The 13967-nt window shown below is 44.1% G+C and overlaps 2 protein-coding genes and 1 long non-coding RNA gene across 4 annotated transcripts in view; 1 reads left to right on the top strand and 2 right to left on the bottom strand.

Annotated features, from left to right (window-relative positions):
* The window catches only part of NELL1 (neural EGFL like 1), a 291418-nt gene extending 289294 nt beyond the window's left edge, over positions 1-2124 (bottom strand). For both annotated transcript variants that reach the window (XM_054827828.1, XM_054827829.1), the window contains exon 1: positions 1920-2124. In XM_054827828.1, coding sequence (XP_054683803.1) covers positions 1920-1968 — 49 coding nt within the window. In that variant the 5' untranslated portion in view covers positions 1969-2124. The remainder of the gene's footprint in view (positions 1-1919) is intronic.
* Positions 973-10087, top strand: LOC129207209 (uncharacterized). Its single transcript, XR_008577396.1, has 3 exons — positions 973-1189; positions 1275-1368; positions 9622-10087. It is a non-coding gene; the product is annotated as an uncharacterized LOC129207209 (long non-coding RNA).
* Positions 10088-11565: 1478 nt separating this feature from the next.
* The window catches only part of SLC6A5 (solute carrier family 6 member 5), a 35548-nt gene continuing 33146 nt past the window's right edge, over positions 11566-13967 (bottom strand). The window contains exon 16 of the mRNA XM_054826460.1: positions 11566-11721. Within this exon, the coding sequence (XP_054682435.1) occupies positions 11566-11721 (156 nt within the window). The remainder of the gene's footprint in view (positions 11722-13967) is intronic.

Raw genomic sequence — 13967 nt, 5'->3', positions numbered from 1 at the left:
CTGAATACCCGAGGCTCAACAAGTATAGATCACTGTAGCTCCACAGGCTTCGATTTATGCCAGTGAAGGATCATGCGTGACAACTTCAGTGTGCCCCCTTACAGCTTTTAAAATGCTTTCAAAACCAGAGACTATTTCTAATGTCATAGCAACTATTTAGCAAGAGCATATACTGTTTTAAATAGCTAGTCCTTTTCCTGTGTGCTGGCTCTTCAAACTGCAGCAGGCACTCAAAAGCCTGGTTAATAATTAATAAACAACAAATCAGCAGCTTCAGTATGATAACCAAGTCTCCTTTTCCCCTGTGGTCTCCCACAGTCTATCAGAAAGATACCACAGGCATATCAACCGCACTTGCATCTAGTATTTTATGCTGCCTCTCTTCAGTGGAACAAGCAGCTGGAAATACCGTTTCTTTCTGAAATCAAAATTAACCACCAACCCGTCTGCTCTCACTGGAGAACTGTGCAAAGCTCAGGCCTGATCCTGACTTATGGAGCTTTCAATTCCTATTTAAAGTAATTGGGCCATTGCCCTTAAATCAGTGGCTTACACAAGCAAAACTCCAAGTGATTCAGTCAGGTGGGCGGGAGTAGAAATCATCTCAGGACTTGGTGGATTTGGCCCAATGTGAACTGAAGGCACTACAGTAGATTAGAGGATTAAGCCATATAATTATCAATGATGTCACTAGGAAATCCCTAAAAGAAATTAATTCTGCCTTACAGCTCCGACAGCTTGTATTCTCTGCTTGCGCTTTTATCACCTACAGCCAAGCACCAGCAATCGTGCCACGCTCCATCTAGTTAATGTGCAACCATGCAACGTATGCAGCGCATTTATAATTTCCTCGACATGTGTAACGCGCTATTTGGAAATGGAAAAACTTTAACTAAAAGCACACTCCACAACCAAGCCATTCCCACGTACCCGTGTGCAATCATTCACACGGTAAAGAGTGGGCTCTAGGAGAGGCGTTTTGCTCTTTCACAGCTTCAGCAGCAATTGTTGCACACAAAGAACTTTCCGAGTGGCTTCGCAATTCCAAGTAGTGGAGTTTCGGGTCCTACAGACCCTTTCAAACGTCTGTGTGCACTACTAGCGGTAACACCGCTACGAAAGGGACAGGCGGTATTTTCTTCCAACTATTTTTACGTCGCACCTCTCAAGATCTGTAGATTTTGAAGAGGTAATAATTACCATAAGAATAATCATAATTTTAAAACGTGGATTCCTTTGCACTTCTGATAATTGTGCTGGGTGATTTCCTTAAGAGTAGCTACGAGCACCAGCGAGAAACGTCCCCCTCATGAGCTCCAACCGGAGGGACAGCCGGTACCCGGGGAAAGAGAACAAAGCCTCCACAAGGTACAGCAAACGGTACTTCGGTCGCGCAACGCCGTAGGAAGGGTGTAGCGGGCACAGCATCGGCAGGAATAACGCGCTTGCAGCCCGCCTCCCGCTGGAACGCGGCTTCCCCCCGCCCGCTACCGCGGGCAGCACCGCGCACCGCCCGGCCGGACCCCCGGCGCGGCCAGCCCGCTCCGCCCGCACAGGTCCCGTCCCCGCGGGGCGCAGCGCGCACACCGCTTTCGGAAAACTTTCCCTCGCCCACCCCACGGCACCCGCGGAGCGGCAGCCCCCCCGGGACTCCCCACTAGGAACGAGCCGGGCTGCGCCCCGGCGGAGACCCGCGCTCACATCGCTCCGCACAGCGAGGGACGCCCGGCTCCGCCGCAGCGGCGGCCGATGGAACCGGGGCCGCTCCCGGTCCCCGCAGCGGGCACAGCCCGCCGCCGCCCCGCAAAGTTTCCGCCCGCCGGCAGCGCACGCCGGGCGGCGGCCCCGGCCCTCGTCCCCCCGCCCGGGGAAGCGGCAGGGGTGGACACCGGCCCCGCAGCCCCGGCGCGGCCCCTCACCTGCCCCGGCGGCGGCCGCACACGCCCAGAGGAGCAGGAGGAGACCCATCGGCGCGGCGCGGGCGGCGGCGCCCGCCTCCCTCCCGGCAGCTGCTGCGGAGCCGCGCCGAGCCCAGCGGAGCCGAGCGCAGCCTCCGACGCGCGGAGCGGCTCCGGCAGGCGGCGGCGGCTCCGCCCGCTGCCCAGGCGCGGCCCCGACGCCCCCGCAGCGGGGGCTCCCCGCCCGCCCCCCGCCGTGACGCGCGGCCCCCCCGGGCCTCGCCAGCGCCGCCGTCCGGCCACGGCCACGCCACGGAGCGTGGAGCGGCCCCCAGCGCAGGAGGAGCGGTCCCCGGCTACCCCCTCTCCCTGCTCTCAAAACGTTTCACGCGGGGAGCGGAGGCCGGAGGAGCAGACCCGGCCCTTTTGCCCCCCGAAAGATGAACCCCCCACGGAGGAGGGGTCCCCGCCGCCCGCTGCGTTACAGGCGGCACGTCCCGCAGCCCCGAGTGGGTGCGAGGTGCGGCCACGCAGTTCGGCTGGAGGCTGCGTGAGCGCGGGCCAGTGGCGTGTTCTTTCGCTGCCTCGCTCTCGGCTTAAAAATCCTAAGAATCAACCCATATTAACTATTTAGTCTTAGTAATAATTTAAGCCTGGTATGAATAAGCAAAAAGAAGTTCTGGGATGTAATATGGAAATCTGTACCGTTCCTCGGGCTTCTTGCGTGTCCTTGCTCAAGTCACTTAGCTGCTCCCTCTTTCATGCCTCTAAAATGTAAAAAGGAGGTAAAGTATTTAAAGATACTTGTGAGTCATCTGAGAATCTGCTCTGATGGCTGTTTTAGAAACCTGCCTTCAACGATTTCTTCCCTCTAGCCTTTAATTTGGCTTGATCCTTGGCAAGAAACAGATCACCACGTGCATCAGTTATGTGCAATGACTCTCCCCCATAAAACACCTGATTTCAATTTGAAGTAGAGATTATAGGCCCCACATCAAGTTCCCATCCCACCGAGCAGGAGCAGAGTGAGATTTCCAGCTGATCTAGCTTTGCTGCCGTTCTAATCAAGCCCTTTCAGCTGTAAAGCCAGAGGATCCTCCTCTCTGCTGCCTCCCCTCATCACTTTGTGGTTTGGTTCTGCACCATGCAAATTCCAGCCATCTTAAATGTAAAATAATCAGCTGTACATTCGAATAAAGTTAGCATGGCACAAAAAAAAAAATCATGCCCATCTTAGGGGGCAGTTGCATTCGCACACCTTTACATTAGCAAGAGCAAAGAGTATAACTTGGTTGCCTAATTACTTAATTAGTAAGATCTCTGAAAACAGCTGGTCCTGACTGCAAGTAAGGTGACTCAATGCACTCCAGGAAATCTCTGGGGTGTTCATTCCAAAAGCATCCCGGTAATTTCTCTCCAGTGTATCAAAAGAGCTTTTACTCAAATGTAACTTTGTATCTTCTTACTTTTGTTTAGGATGTTATTAGCACCACTCTAAGCCATGGAGCATGGGAAGAAGTAGTATACAAGTATGCCTGTGAATACATAGATATATATCCATAGCAACAAGAAAAAGAAGCCATGGTACATCAGCAGGTGAAGACACACCCTTCAAACCCATCTTGATAAAATAATTTTTCTGCATAGTTATTTACCCTGTGATTTAAGAGGAGATTTCTTTCTGTGAAATAGGTCTATACATCCAATTCATGTTAGCTTAGCTATGTTTGTGCTTATCTGGTAGTAAAACCAGGGTCTATCTATACACAAAATTGAATCTAATTCAACTCAAGTTTTCCATTTTCCACTTGGTGTGGAGTCTTTAGTGGATATACAATTTAAACTGGTCACAGCTAGATTCTTAAGCAGACCTGTTATTAGTTTAACCTAAATCTGGTTTAAACGCTATTTTAAAAAATTACTGAGGGTACATAGAAAAATTTGCACTGAGTTATCAGCTTTAAAGCATAGCTTCAACCATATCTTGAACAACCTCATGGGTAAAGGATGTCCCGACCATTGCTGACTTATTCTTCTGTTGATCAGAAACACCCACAGAGCCCACAGGTACTGCAAAAAGTAACACAAGCAACTCGGTAGGAAGCTGGTCCCACAGACGGGGGTCTTCCTATAGTCCAGCTCAGTGCCCAAGCGATCACACACCGGGAGAGCATTAGTAATATTACAAGCATTGTCAACTGTTCGTATTGGAAAAGCATAGGACAAACGGATGGAAAACAAAAAATCACATTCTCCCGGCCAACACTACTCTTACACCTCCTCTAACAGCAACAAATCGTCTTCCCTTATCACCAAAAAATCCGATATTCTGATATGATCTTATTTGAAGTATAAATAGCTGAAAGGCATGACATTCAGATAAGAATTAAAACTGTGTTCCTGAACATTCATAGCAATTAAAAAAAAGTAAAATCCGATGCCACTTTTGCAAGAGTGAAGCGTTAGTCCTGGCAAACTAGCTGGATTTCAGCTCAGATAATATTCCTGTGAAAGAGTGTTCTTGCACTCTCAGTTGGACATTGAATGCTTCTTCATTTTGACCTAAACTATTGTGATGTTGCTAACTGTGTGGTGTTAAACTGTTAGTCCTGTCAGCCACAAAGCTTGTGGCATTTTGTAGTTTGACCAAGTACTTTTGACTAGGCCCAGTATCTCTCAGAGCAGTTGCATGTTTTTTGCATGCCTTGGATGAAAGGCAATTAAAAGTGCTAAGTATTACTTTAAGCGAAGCTGAATTTGTAGACGCAGTTGCCAGCCAGACTGCAAACGCTGGAAAACAATAGTGCTTCCACCTAGGGGAAAAAAAAAAAAAAAACCCACTTCATGGGATAGAAAACCTCGTTTCATAAATAAAGGTCGCATCCCTCAAAAGCCTGGCTCGGAAGGGATGCTTGCAATCCAGACGGGCAACGTTTACTTTGCAGCCAGCAGAGGGCAAGAGCGAACAGCAGCTCTTACACCTAAATACTGAGAAAAAGGGTAGATGTAAAGGGATGGAGGGAATACTATATGCCATACCTGTCCTACCAAGTGATAAATAGTCCAGCAGGCTGAAAGGGCCCACGTTAAGGTTTATAGCTGCATACAAAATTAACACATGCACCAGAATGAGGCCTCACGAAGAGAAATCGTTTGTCTACTTCTGTACTCAGTCATGGAGCAATACCTACTGCTTTTTCTGCCTTTTTTTTTTTTGATTCCCAAACACATGGTTAACTACTGTTTGAAAACTGCAAAGTCTAGATTAAACTTCACACCCGGTTGATCTATTAGGTTGGTATAAGATGTTCCCTTCAGTCTACACCCTGACCACGGGAATTTCAGTACCCGAAAGACTAAAATTATTTCAAACTAAGCACATCTGCTAGCACTGCAATAGAAGATGTGCCTATCTTCTAGTCATGTAAGTAACATACAATGGGTTCACCCAGGCCACACTTTACACCATATAACCAAGTTAAAAGGACATGGATTTTTATCTGTTCCCATGAGTTTAAAGATTTAAAGCAATGACAGCAATGGTGACGGCAAAGGACTGTCTTTCACTCCCAAAGTCGATGTGTTGATTCATTGACTCACACTGGTTGACTCTAGAGATTTGACAAATCCAAAGCGCCTCAGTTTTTCCTCCCGAAGAGGGGACTAAAGACACTTACCTGCCTCTCAGAACTGTTATGATGCTCGCTGGGAAGTTCAGACTTCTCCAAGATGAAATCTGCCTTATATGCGCAAAGAATTTCTGTAGTCTCCCATCATTAGGTCCTGCCACCTCCTTCATCTGCACATGCACATCTCAGAGAAATGCAAGTTTAAAGACAAAGTACTTTTTTTTTGGGGTGGGGGGGGTGGGGGGGGTGGGGTGGGGTGTAACATTACCAGAACTGCTGAAACAGTCCTGACACATAGCTATTGAGCTGTCTTCAGGACTAGGCCCTCACCTGGAATTACTGTCCCGCTCTTGGCACTACGGTAGTATCTCTTGTGTTACCACGTTTGGTGCCACACTGTGATCACACATCGTACTTCAGCTGTTGCATTTGGGGAAAGCTCGTCAAAAACTCCTGTCTGCCAACAGCGAAGTAGGTTGGCTCAGTACCATTTCCACAGCAGGCTGCCGGGAAGGGAAGAACCTGCTTAGCACGTCGGTACCGTGCCACATTGCCCTCCCCACACCGCAGGAATTCAGCTTTAAACAAAAGGTACAGTAACGTCAGGAATGGTGTCCTTACACTTTCCTTCTTCACTTGCTCTTCCCTTACACCTCTCGTTTGCATCTCCCGGCTGGTATGAACCTCTATTACTTTTAACAGTTCAACAACCTTTGCGATGATCGCATTGATAGGACGAGAAGGATCTAAGCAAGTTCTCTGATAAGCAATCAATTATTCCACAAGCTGCAGAGCACTCAAATAGTTAAGAATCCAACCATTTAATTGATACTTGTTTCTGCAGCTGTGCAATATCTCCATTTCCCAAGAGGGCTGTTTCCAGTTGCTGCTCAAGGTTTCTAACAATCAAACGGATCAATTCTGCAGATACCTTAAGGCTGTGTGTTAAGTAAGAATGATGTTTGTGGTGTGTATTGGGTGGGGAAGCAAGCGGTGGAAAAAAAGAAACTCCATTCACCAGAAAACGTCAACGTATTTTCTGTTTTAAACACTGGACATTTATTTAGAGTCTTTAGAGCCCATACATTATCGAATAATTTTAATTTATCACATCCAAATATAATAGGCAAATATATAATACAATAAATCGCATTTGTACACATAAATACAAAATTTGAGGTAGGGCCTCAAGAATAATGATTTCTTAAATTAATAACATACAGCATTATAATATGCACTACATGAGATAGATATGATGCATCCTTTGTAACATAATGTATCTTCTCCACGTATAGCTAATGAAAAAAATTATAATGACCTGGTTAGGGTACAAATCTTTATCCATAGGCAGCAGTACCCCATAGAATGCCTGTAAATATATATATATATTTATATATGACATTACGCAAGTAATTAAGATTTAACCCATCAGCGATGGGTCCGTAATAAAGTGCCATAGGACACAGGGCGCAAATTCTCAGCTGGTGTAAACTGTCACAGCTCCAAACAAAGCTGCGACAATTTATACCAGCTAAGCATCTACCTTACAAGGTAATACTACATAATATAAATGACAGATAACATATTTTAGTTGATCAATAATTTTCCTAGCAATGGAAGATAGCTATAAGGCAAATGGTTACCTGAAGATGTATTTAAACATTATGGGCAAATAATAATATTGCAAGCAGTAAGGTCCAGCCCGGATCTCCCATTATGTTAAACCCATCAGGAAAACCTTCTCTCTTTGGCGATAGGCTGCCTGAGGGTGACAAAGGCAGAAACCCCAAATACCCCTCCCCTCCCCCCTCCAGTCATCAACCTGAGTCCATCGGGACTATCAAGCTCTGACCATTTTACAGATATCTTATGTGCACACCATTTAACTCCAACTAAGAAATGAGTGTCTCTTACAGCAGCGTTACTAGCAAAACGGAGACGCTCTCTGGGATGCCACTTGCCAAAGCTCCGCAGCCTGCAACCCACAGTTCCTACAAGTCTTTCTTTGATTGCAAGGAAAAGTGGAACTGTGGCATAAGAAACCAACAGGAAACCAATGTGTGCCATAAATAAGCAATTGCTTTATCGCAGGCAACGAGAAACCATATTATCCGTACAACTATACGTATATTCCAAAAGACCAAAGGTATTTAAAATAAACCAGGCATTGGAATTTCATGGTAAGAGAGAGCCACGCAGTGTATCGGAAGCAATGATCTTCAGTGCTGAGGCACATCTAACGTGGTTAGTGGAGCAGAACTGAATCAAAAGACTACTTTGACCCAATTGAAACATCATATAAAGACAATCTAAGTCTTTCTCAATTAAAGGTCATTTTGTTAAACCCTTCTTTTGGAAACAAAGTGCTGCCGTATCTAGCTGAAACATTGAACATTGCATATTAAAAACACCAGGAAGACCCCAAAGAATTTGAAGATGGCAAGCATTTGCATTAGGTATAGTCTTTAATGCATACGATAATGCATCTCAGCTCATCCAGAAATTCAATTTCATTTCAAAGAAAAAAAAAAAAGCAACATAAGTAATTTTACCAAATTTGAACATTTTTTTACTCACAAGATAAATAGATCTGCAAGTACGTACATCACATTTTTACTAATATGGCTTTTTCCCCTCCTTTTTTTTTTTCTTAAAGATCTTTACTGGTATTTAATTAGTTACTAAATATTTCTTTTTTAGAAAATTATCAAAGTACATGCAAACTTTTCCTAGAACATGGTAAATGAAGTGCATTCCCAAACGTCAAGGTTACTTCTCATCTAAAGAAGACACTGCTGGTTAATTTAATCTCAACATTCAGATTTGGCCAGTAAAATACTTGAAAAAAGGTCTAATGTGGGGAAAAAAAAAAAGTATCTGCTTTTAAAATACAGTGCAAACTTCATTATCTTCTGTGATTTTTGTATTCATTTCTCCCCTCTTTCTAAATGTTTTTTGCAAGCCTAGTAATGGAGGTTAAAGCTGAAGACAAAAATCAGCTAGAACCAAATCACTATCATCTGTTTTCAGAGTTTCAAAGTCAAGCCTAATTCTGTGCTAATGACTTAGCAGGCACAGGAACAACATCTAAATTAAAAGCAAGTAGATTAATTACATAAATCATGGAAAGCAATTCAATTTTTCGCATGCATTCTGGTTTAATAATCCAACCCAAAGGAAAGATATCATAACCTAGCAGTATTCCTTCAAATGATATCTCTTTTATACTTAAGGTAGGCAGCAACTGACATCCTTACACCGAGGTAATTCTATTGCAATTAGTTAATACCAGTTCCAATGCATGTCCTGAGACAAGTTAGTAAGTGAAAGGATTCAGAACTGTTAAGCGATTTGAGTGTGTGTTCTTTTTTTAAGAGGAACAAACCTACAGATGTATTGTATGTCATCACAATAGTAGGGAAGAGAAACTGGCCTGGACTCCAGAAATCAAATCACGATGCTAGGTAATGTTGATAAAGAGAGGCCTAAAGCTATTTACCCTGACAAAAATACCTAATTCTCGCTAGAGGTGCTGACTTAGGTTCCTTTCTTCACCCAAAGAAGGCCCCTCAGCCCCACGTAGATGTGGGGACCAAATTTCCAGCCCGTCTTTATGGACCTTCCTTACATCAAACAGAGCGTGGCTTCTCAAACCTGCCTCTGCCAGGAAAATAAAAGCCAGAAGTAAGAATAGCACTCCCCTTACTAAAACAGCAGGCAAAGCTGAAACAAGGGAGCACAGCTTTAAGGCAGAGAAGCTCACAGAAAGGTCCCGTCTTGCTGCCACGCGAGACGGGGACTGACAGAGCCCGTGGAGTGGAGATTCAGGGGCCAGCTCTAAATGTCGCAAAATCTGCCCTCGCTTCTCTCAGTGACAACCCCTGACGGCGCTTCGCTTGTCGTGCGTGAGGATTAAAGGTCTCCAGCAGTGCCTAGAACTGGCAACACTAATTGCCCCGTGAAAGAGGAAGTTCAGCAAAATGATTAATATATTTAATATACATATATATATACACACACAGAGAGAAAAATAAGTTAACAATTTGTGGAAGTGTTACATTAAGGTTTAGGTTTTGTTTTGTTTTCTTCGACAGGATGAAACGACGCATCTACTGATCTACAGACACACATTAACTGAAGATTTACCTGAGACCCTGTAATATGAAGACAGACAGAGAAAAGAACGGGATAGAAACAGTCCCCTGGAAGGAAAGAACATTTACTGGCAACTACAGTAGTGTGTGTGGGGAGGGAAAAAACAGGCTAAACTACTCTAAGCTCACCATCTCTACACTGATTGATAAGATATTTATAGGGACATAAAACATCACTAGTACACACTATATGAACACTGATCACCGTTAAAAAATATCATATATGTATGTATAGGATATAACAAGATAGTAAAGGTTATAGTTTTGCCAATTATCGAAGATATATTTTTCTCCCTCATTCTAGTGCATTTACAATAAATTGGGCTAATTTTCTATTCAGGTAAATAAATGTACTCTTAAAAAGCTCTATTTTTATTCTGCCCAATAGGTAACAAAACTATTTAAGTCTAACATACATATCACCGCTTATACCTGATTCCTAAAGTGTAATGATTTAGAATGTCCTATTGCTACGCAATGTCATAACGGCCATCTACTAAATTATCCTCTCCTCCCAACCGTCGTATTTTGTATAACTAAAGGTGCATCCGTGGGGATGACTGCAGTGGGTAATTGTTATGGTTCCGGTTGTTATGGTTCTGGTTGTTTTTCATTTAATGAAAATGTTTTAAATGAAGAAAAAAAAAAAACCTATGTACATTTCAGAGAGAACACTGCTTTGAAGAATTTACGTGCTATATATATAATATATAGACAAGCGGGGTTCTGCGATTTCCCCATTGGCTGAAAGAGAAGAATACATCTAAAGGTTATATAAAGATGTTTACAGGAGAATGAACAGGGAGTCACAAAGTTGAACAGCACATCTAACTTCTAATAACTGTTGTCGAGTGGTAACTAGACTACACTTACCACTGTAAGAATACAAAGTTAGGCACAAATTATATGATGGCTTCTTGAGGAGATACTGTAAACAAAAGCAGAGAAACAAGGAAAACTGTGTTCAGAACATCGGAGCGAAGTGAGTGAAACCAGAGTAGCACTAGTGCGGAGCAAAGTTTCACACACTTCCTATAACTGAGGCATTTTTAATTTAAATGACGGACATGAAAAGAAACGTATGACAGTACTTTAAACAGTGATGCCCATACACCTCAGCCTGGCACCATTTCCAAACCACTTCTAGACTCAAACGCAGTTTAGTCCAAGTCTCAAATGATCAGTTCTTTAAATGTCCCTTTCATTTTTCTACTTGAAAAGATCAAATGAATTATTGTGTTTCTGTTTTGATCTCACATATTGCTTCCTGGTGGGCTCTTTAAAGGATCTCTGCTTGTTTAGATAACCAGTCCTCAAAGACAGCACAATTCATACTCATAAAAGCAGCGCGCAGGCACAAGGGGTCAAGGTCCGCTGTCAGCGTAGACAAAGCGACCCCGCCTACTGCGAGAGCCTCATGCTGGATTTACACCAGGACTACAGGAGATTCTTTGCTCGCTTCCATCCTGTCTGAGGGCTGAACTTCCCTTTGATTTCACTGGTAACGAAATCCTGGTCCAAATCGTTGCTACCCCTTACAAGGATGCTTGTGTGAAACGGGTCCATTTCTGCACTTCATTTCCTTAGAAGATTTTTCCGTTGTATTCTGTTTATTCCTACCTAAACTGACAAGAGCTGGTACGTCACCCGTTGCACAACACACTTTTGCTATTTCGCCGGGTACGGAACACGTCATGGGCATCACCTACACCTGGAAGTGGTCTAGCTAGGTCTTCCCTAGGGCATGCAACGGTAAGTCCTACTTTCCTAAGCAACCACTTTCAGGCACTGTGGAAAAGAAAAGAAGAAACTATGGGGAAACAAAATGAAAAAATTAAAGATCGGAAAAGGCTGACAATGTTATTGCCACCCATGCAATAATTATTAGCATTGGGTCCCCAGTTCTATATCCTTCACTGGCAGTTTAAGTCCCAAGGAAGAGGTTCCCAGCGGATCAATCATATTCATGTAACGTTCACCGCGGTGCTTGGCCAAAAACGGACCCCAGTCAGGCTGTGGAGAGCACACCAACTTGAGACGCTGCAAGGTGGGGGAGAGAAAAGAGAGTCTCATTTGAAGTTACGGAGCAGAATTACAATGCAGAAGAAATGAGGATAGGCTCATTTGAGATTATTGATGATGGCCCTGCAACGCTCCACTGCTCAGTGTTTGTTTTGCACAAAGTTTGCAAGATTAATAGAGGATAAAGTGCCCAGATTTTAATTAGACATTCTCCCCCGCTCCATACGAGGGGAGCTCAGAACCACTGCTACAGATTGCGAGGCTCGCTTACTGAAGGACATGTGCACAATTACTTAGCCCAATGGTCTAAGCAGTGGGTTGACTGCATTAAAATAATTGGATTTCTGTTTAGCATATTTCCCAAAAGTATACAGATGACCAAAAAGAAGTACTTTGCTATGAATGAACAAAGGTTTTAATTTTGAGATGACAAAATGTTTCATTTCTATCTGCAGGAAAAAAAAGAAAGAGAAGAATGTTAACCGGGCAAACAACAAAATCTAATATTTCCACTGATTTCTTTATTAGAATATATTATTTGATTGGCACATTTACAGATAAAAAGGAAAGAAAACATATTTCTGATGACTTAAGAGGGAACAATTATATGTTTATTACCTAATAAAGTGAATCAGACCTCTATATCAGTTATTTTAATCTCTGCTTAACTACCAGCTTGCAACTCTTACCTCCCAAATCAACCATAATAATTTTATGCAGTAGACTCAGTATTCAGGAAATACCGGGCTACAGCTGAAATAGCTTCAGCAAAAGCTCCCTCAAAACAGATCCAACTTTTTGGTGTTTTTTTGTGTGCCCTACTAGAGGGACAGTAAGGAGAGTACCCTATTTTCGCAGCAATATACGTGCCAGTACTACACATATAAGTCAGAATACTTGAAGCAGCGCAATTTATCTCAGTGAGAGAAACTCATGAGATGATGAACAAGTAAGTTTAATGTGACATTAGCTCATTTCCAACAGGAGCAGTTGTCTCCTGACCTGTGCTCTCCAACGTGCTGCTCTGCACAAGGGCTGAATGGCCCTTTGGACAAGTGGCCTCGCTGTCCAGTGCCAACCGTGTGCTTGGATGCTCTCCCTAGGGTGTCCCACCACCTAATATTAAATTCTTTTGCTCTGTGTGAAGCTGAAAAGCATGGTCTTTTCCCTTTGGCATGTGTAGTGTGACACATTGAGAGACCAAAATGATTATTCTATTTTAGAACATTTTCTCTCCTTTTCACTTTTGAGGCATACAACAGCCCCGATGGGTTTTGCCAAAGAGCTGAACTGCAAGAACGGCTACGAAAAGGGGAGGCGAGTGTCTCTTCCTTATCCCGAGGAGGGAGCAGCGCAAGCAGCATGATGCGAGGAGAGGGCAGAACTGAAAAAGCCTCAAAGGCCAAAAATAAGAGCATTGAACTTCTTCAGAAGACAAGGTGAAGGCAACGAAGAGATGAAATGCTGACACGAGAAAGACATTGCTGTAGCGCGCCTCGCGAGGAACTGAGGAGCCAGCGGGATGGGAACAGCCGGGGAGCGGTGGTGGCAGGTGGCAGCCGGGGTGGCAGGCAGGGCCAGGGCACAGAGCCAGGGAGCAGAAGGGGACTGCCACCTTTCTGGAACGGCGGGGGCAAGCGGCAGGAATCTGATTTGCAAAATAAACAAAAGTAGCATAAAAGTAAAGTGCCCCCTGGAATTTTTTTAAGCCCAGGAGCCAGAGAGGATCGGCTTATTCAAGAAGAATAAAGAGATGAAGAAAGGGGAAAAGAAAGATTGCCAGCTAAGTATTATAATGAGTAGTTTGAGCTGTAGAGCATGAGGTCTTTTCATACATCTCATTCCTGAACTTCATCAAGCAGCACAACCTCCCGGAGTGCGTCCCGGATGACTCAGGTACCCGACCATCTCGCACTCTGCAACTCCTGCTTGACGTCTCCTAGCACCAACTGGCGGGCTCGCTGCGACACGATATGCACCAGCAGTTGATGCTTCCTACGACTACACGCTGCTTTGGCAAAAAGGCCAACAAAGCTAGGAGAACAACTTTCTCTCAGTAACGCCGTACCAGGGCTTATGAAATTTGTAACTCCTCCTAGTTGTCATAAAGGCAATCACTTAACAATTTAGGAACATTTTCTTGAGGAACAGGGAATAGAGGGTCTGCATTTTAAATCAACTGAGCATCTCTTTGCAACATAATAACTAGCTTACCAGAAAGTAATCTTAGCGCTATCAGACACTCAATATCACAAAAATCAATG

The sequence above is a fragment of the Grus americana genome, chromosome 5 (genome assembly GCF_028858705.1).
Source record: "Grus americana isolate bGruAme1 chromosome 5, bGruAme1.mat, whole genome shotgun sequence".
In the NCBI taxonomy this organism is placed as follows: domain Eukaryota; kingdom Metazoa; phylum Chordata; class Aves; order Gruiformes; family Gruidae; genus Grus; species Grus americana.
This window is presented reverse-complemented; position numbering and strand designations above follow the sequence as displayed.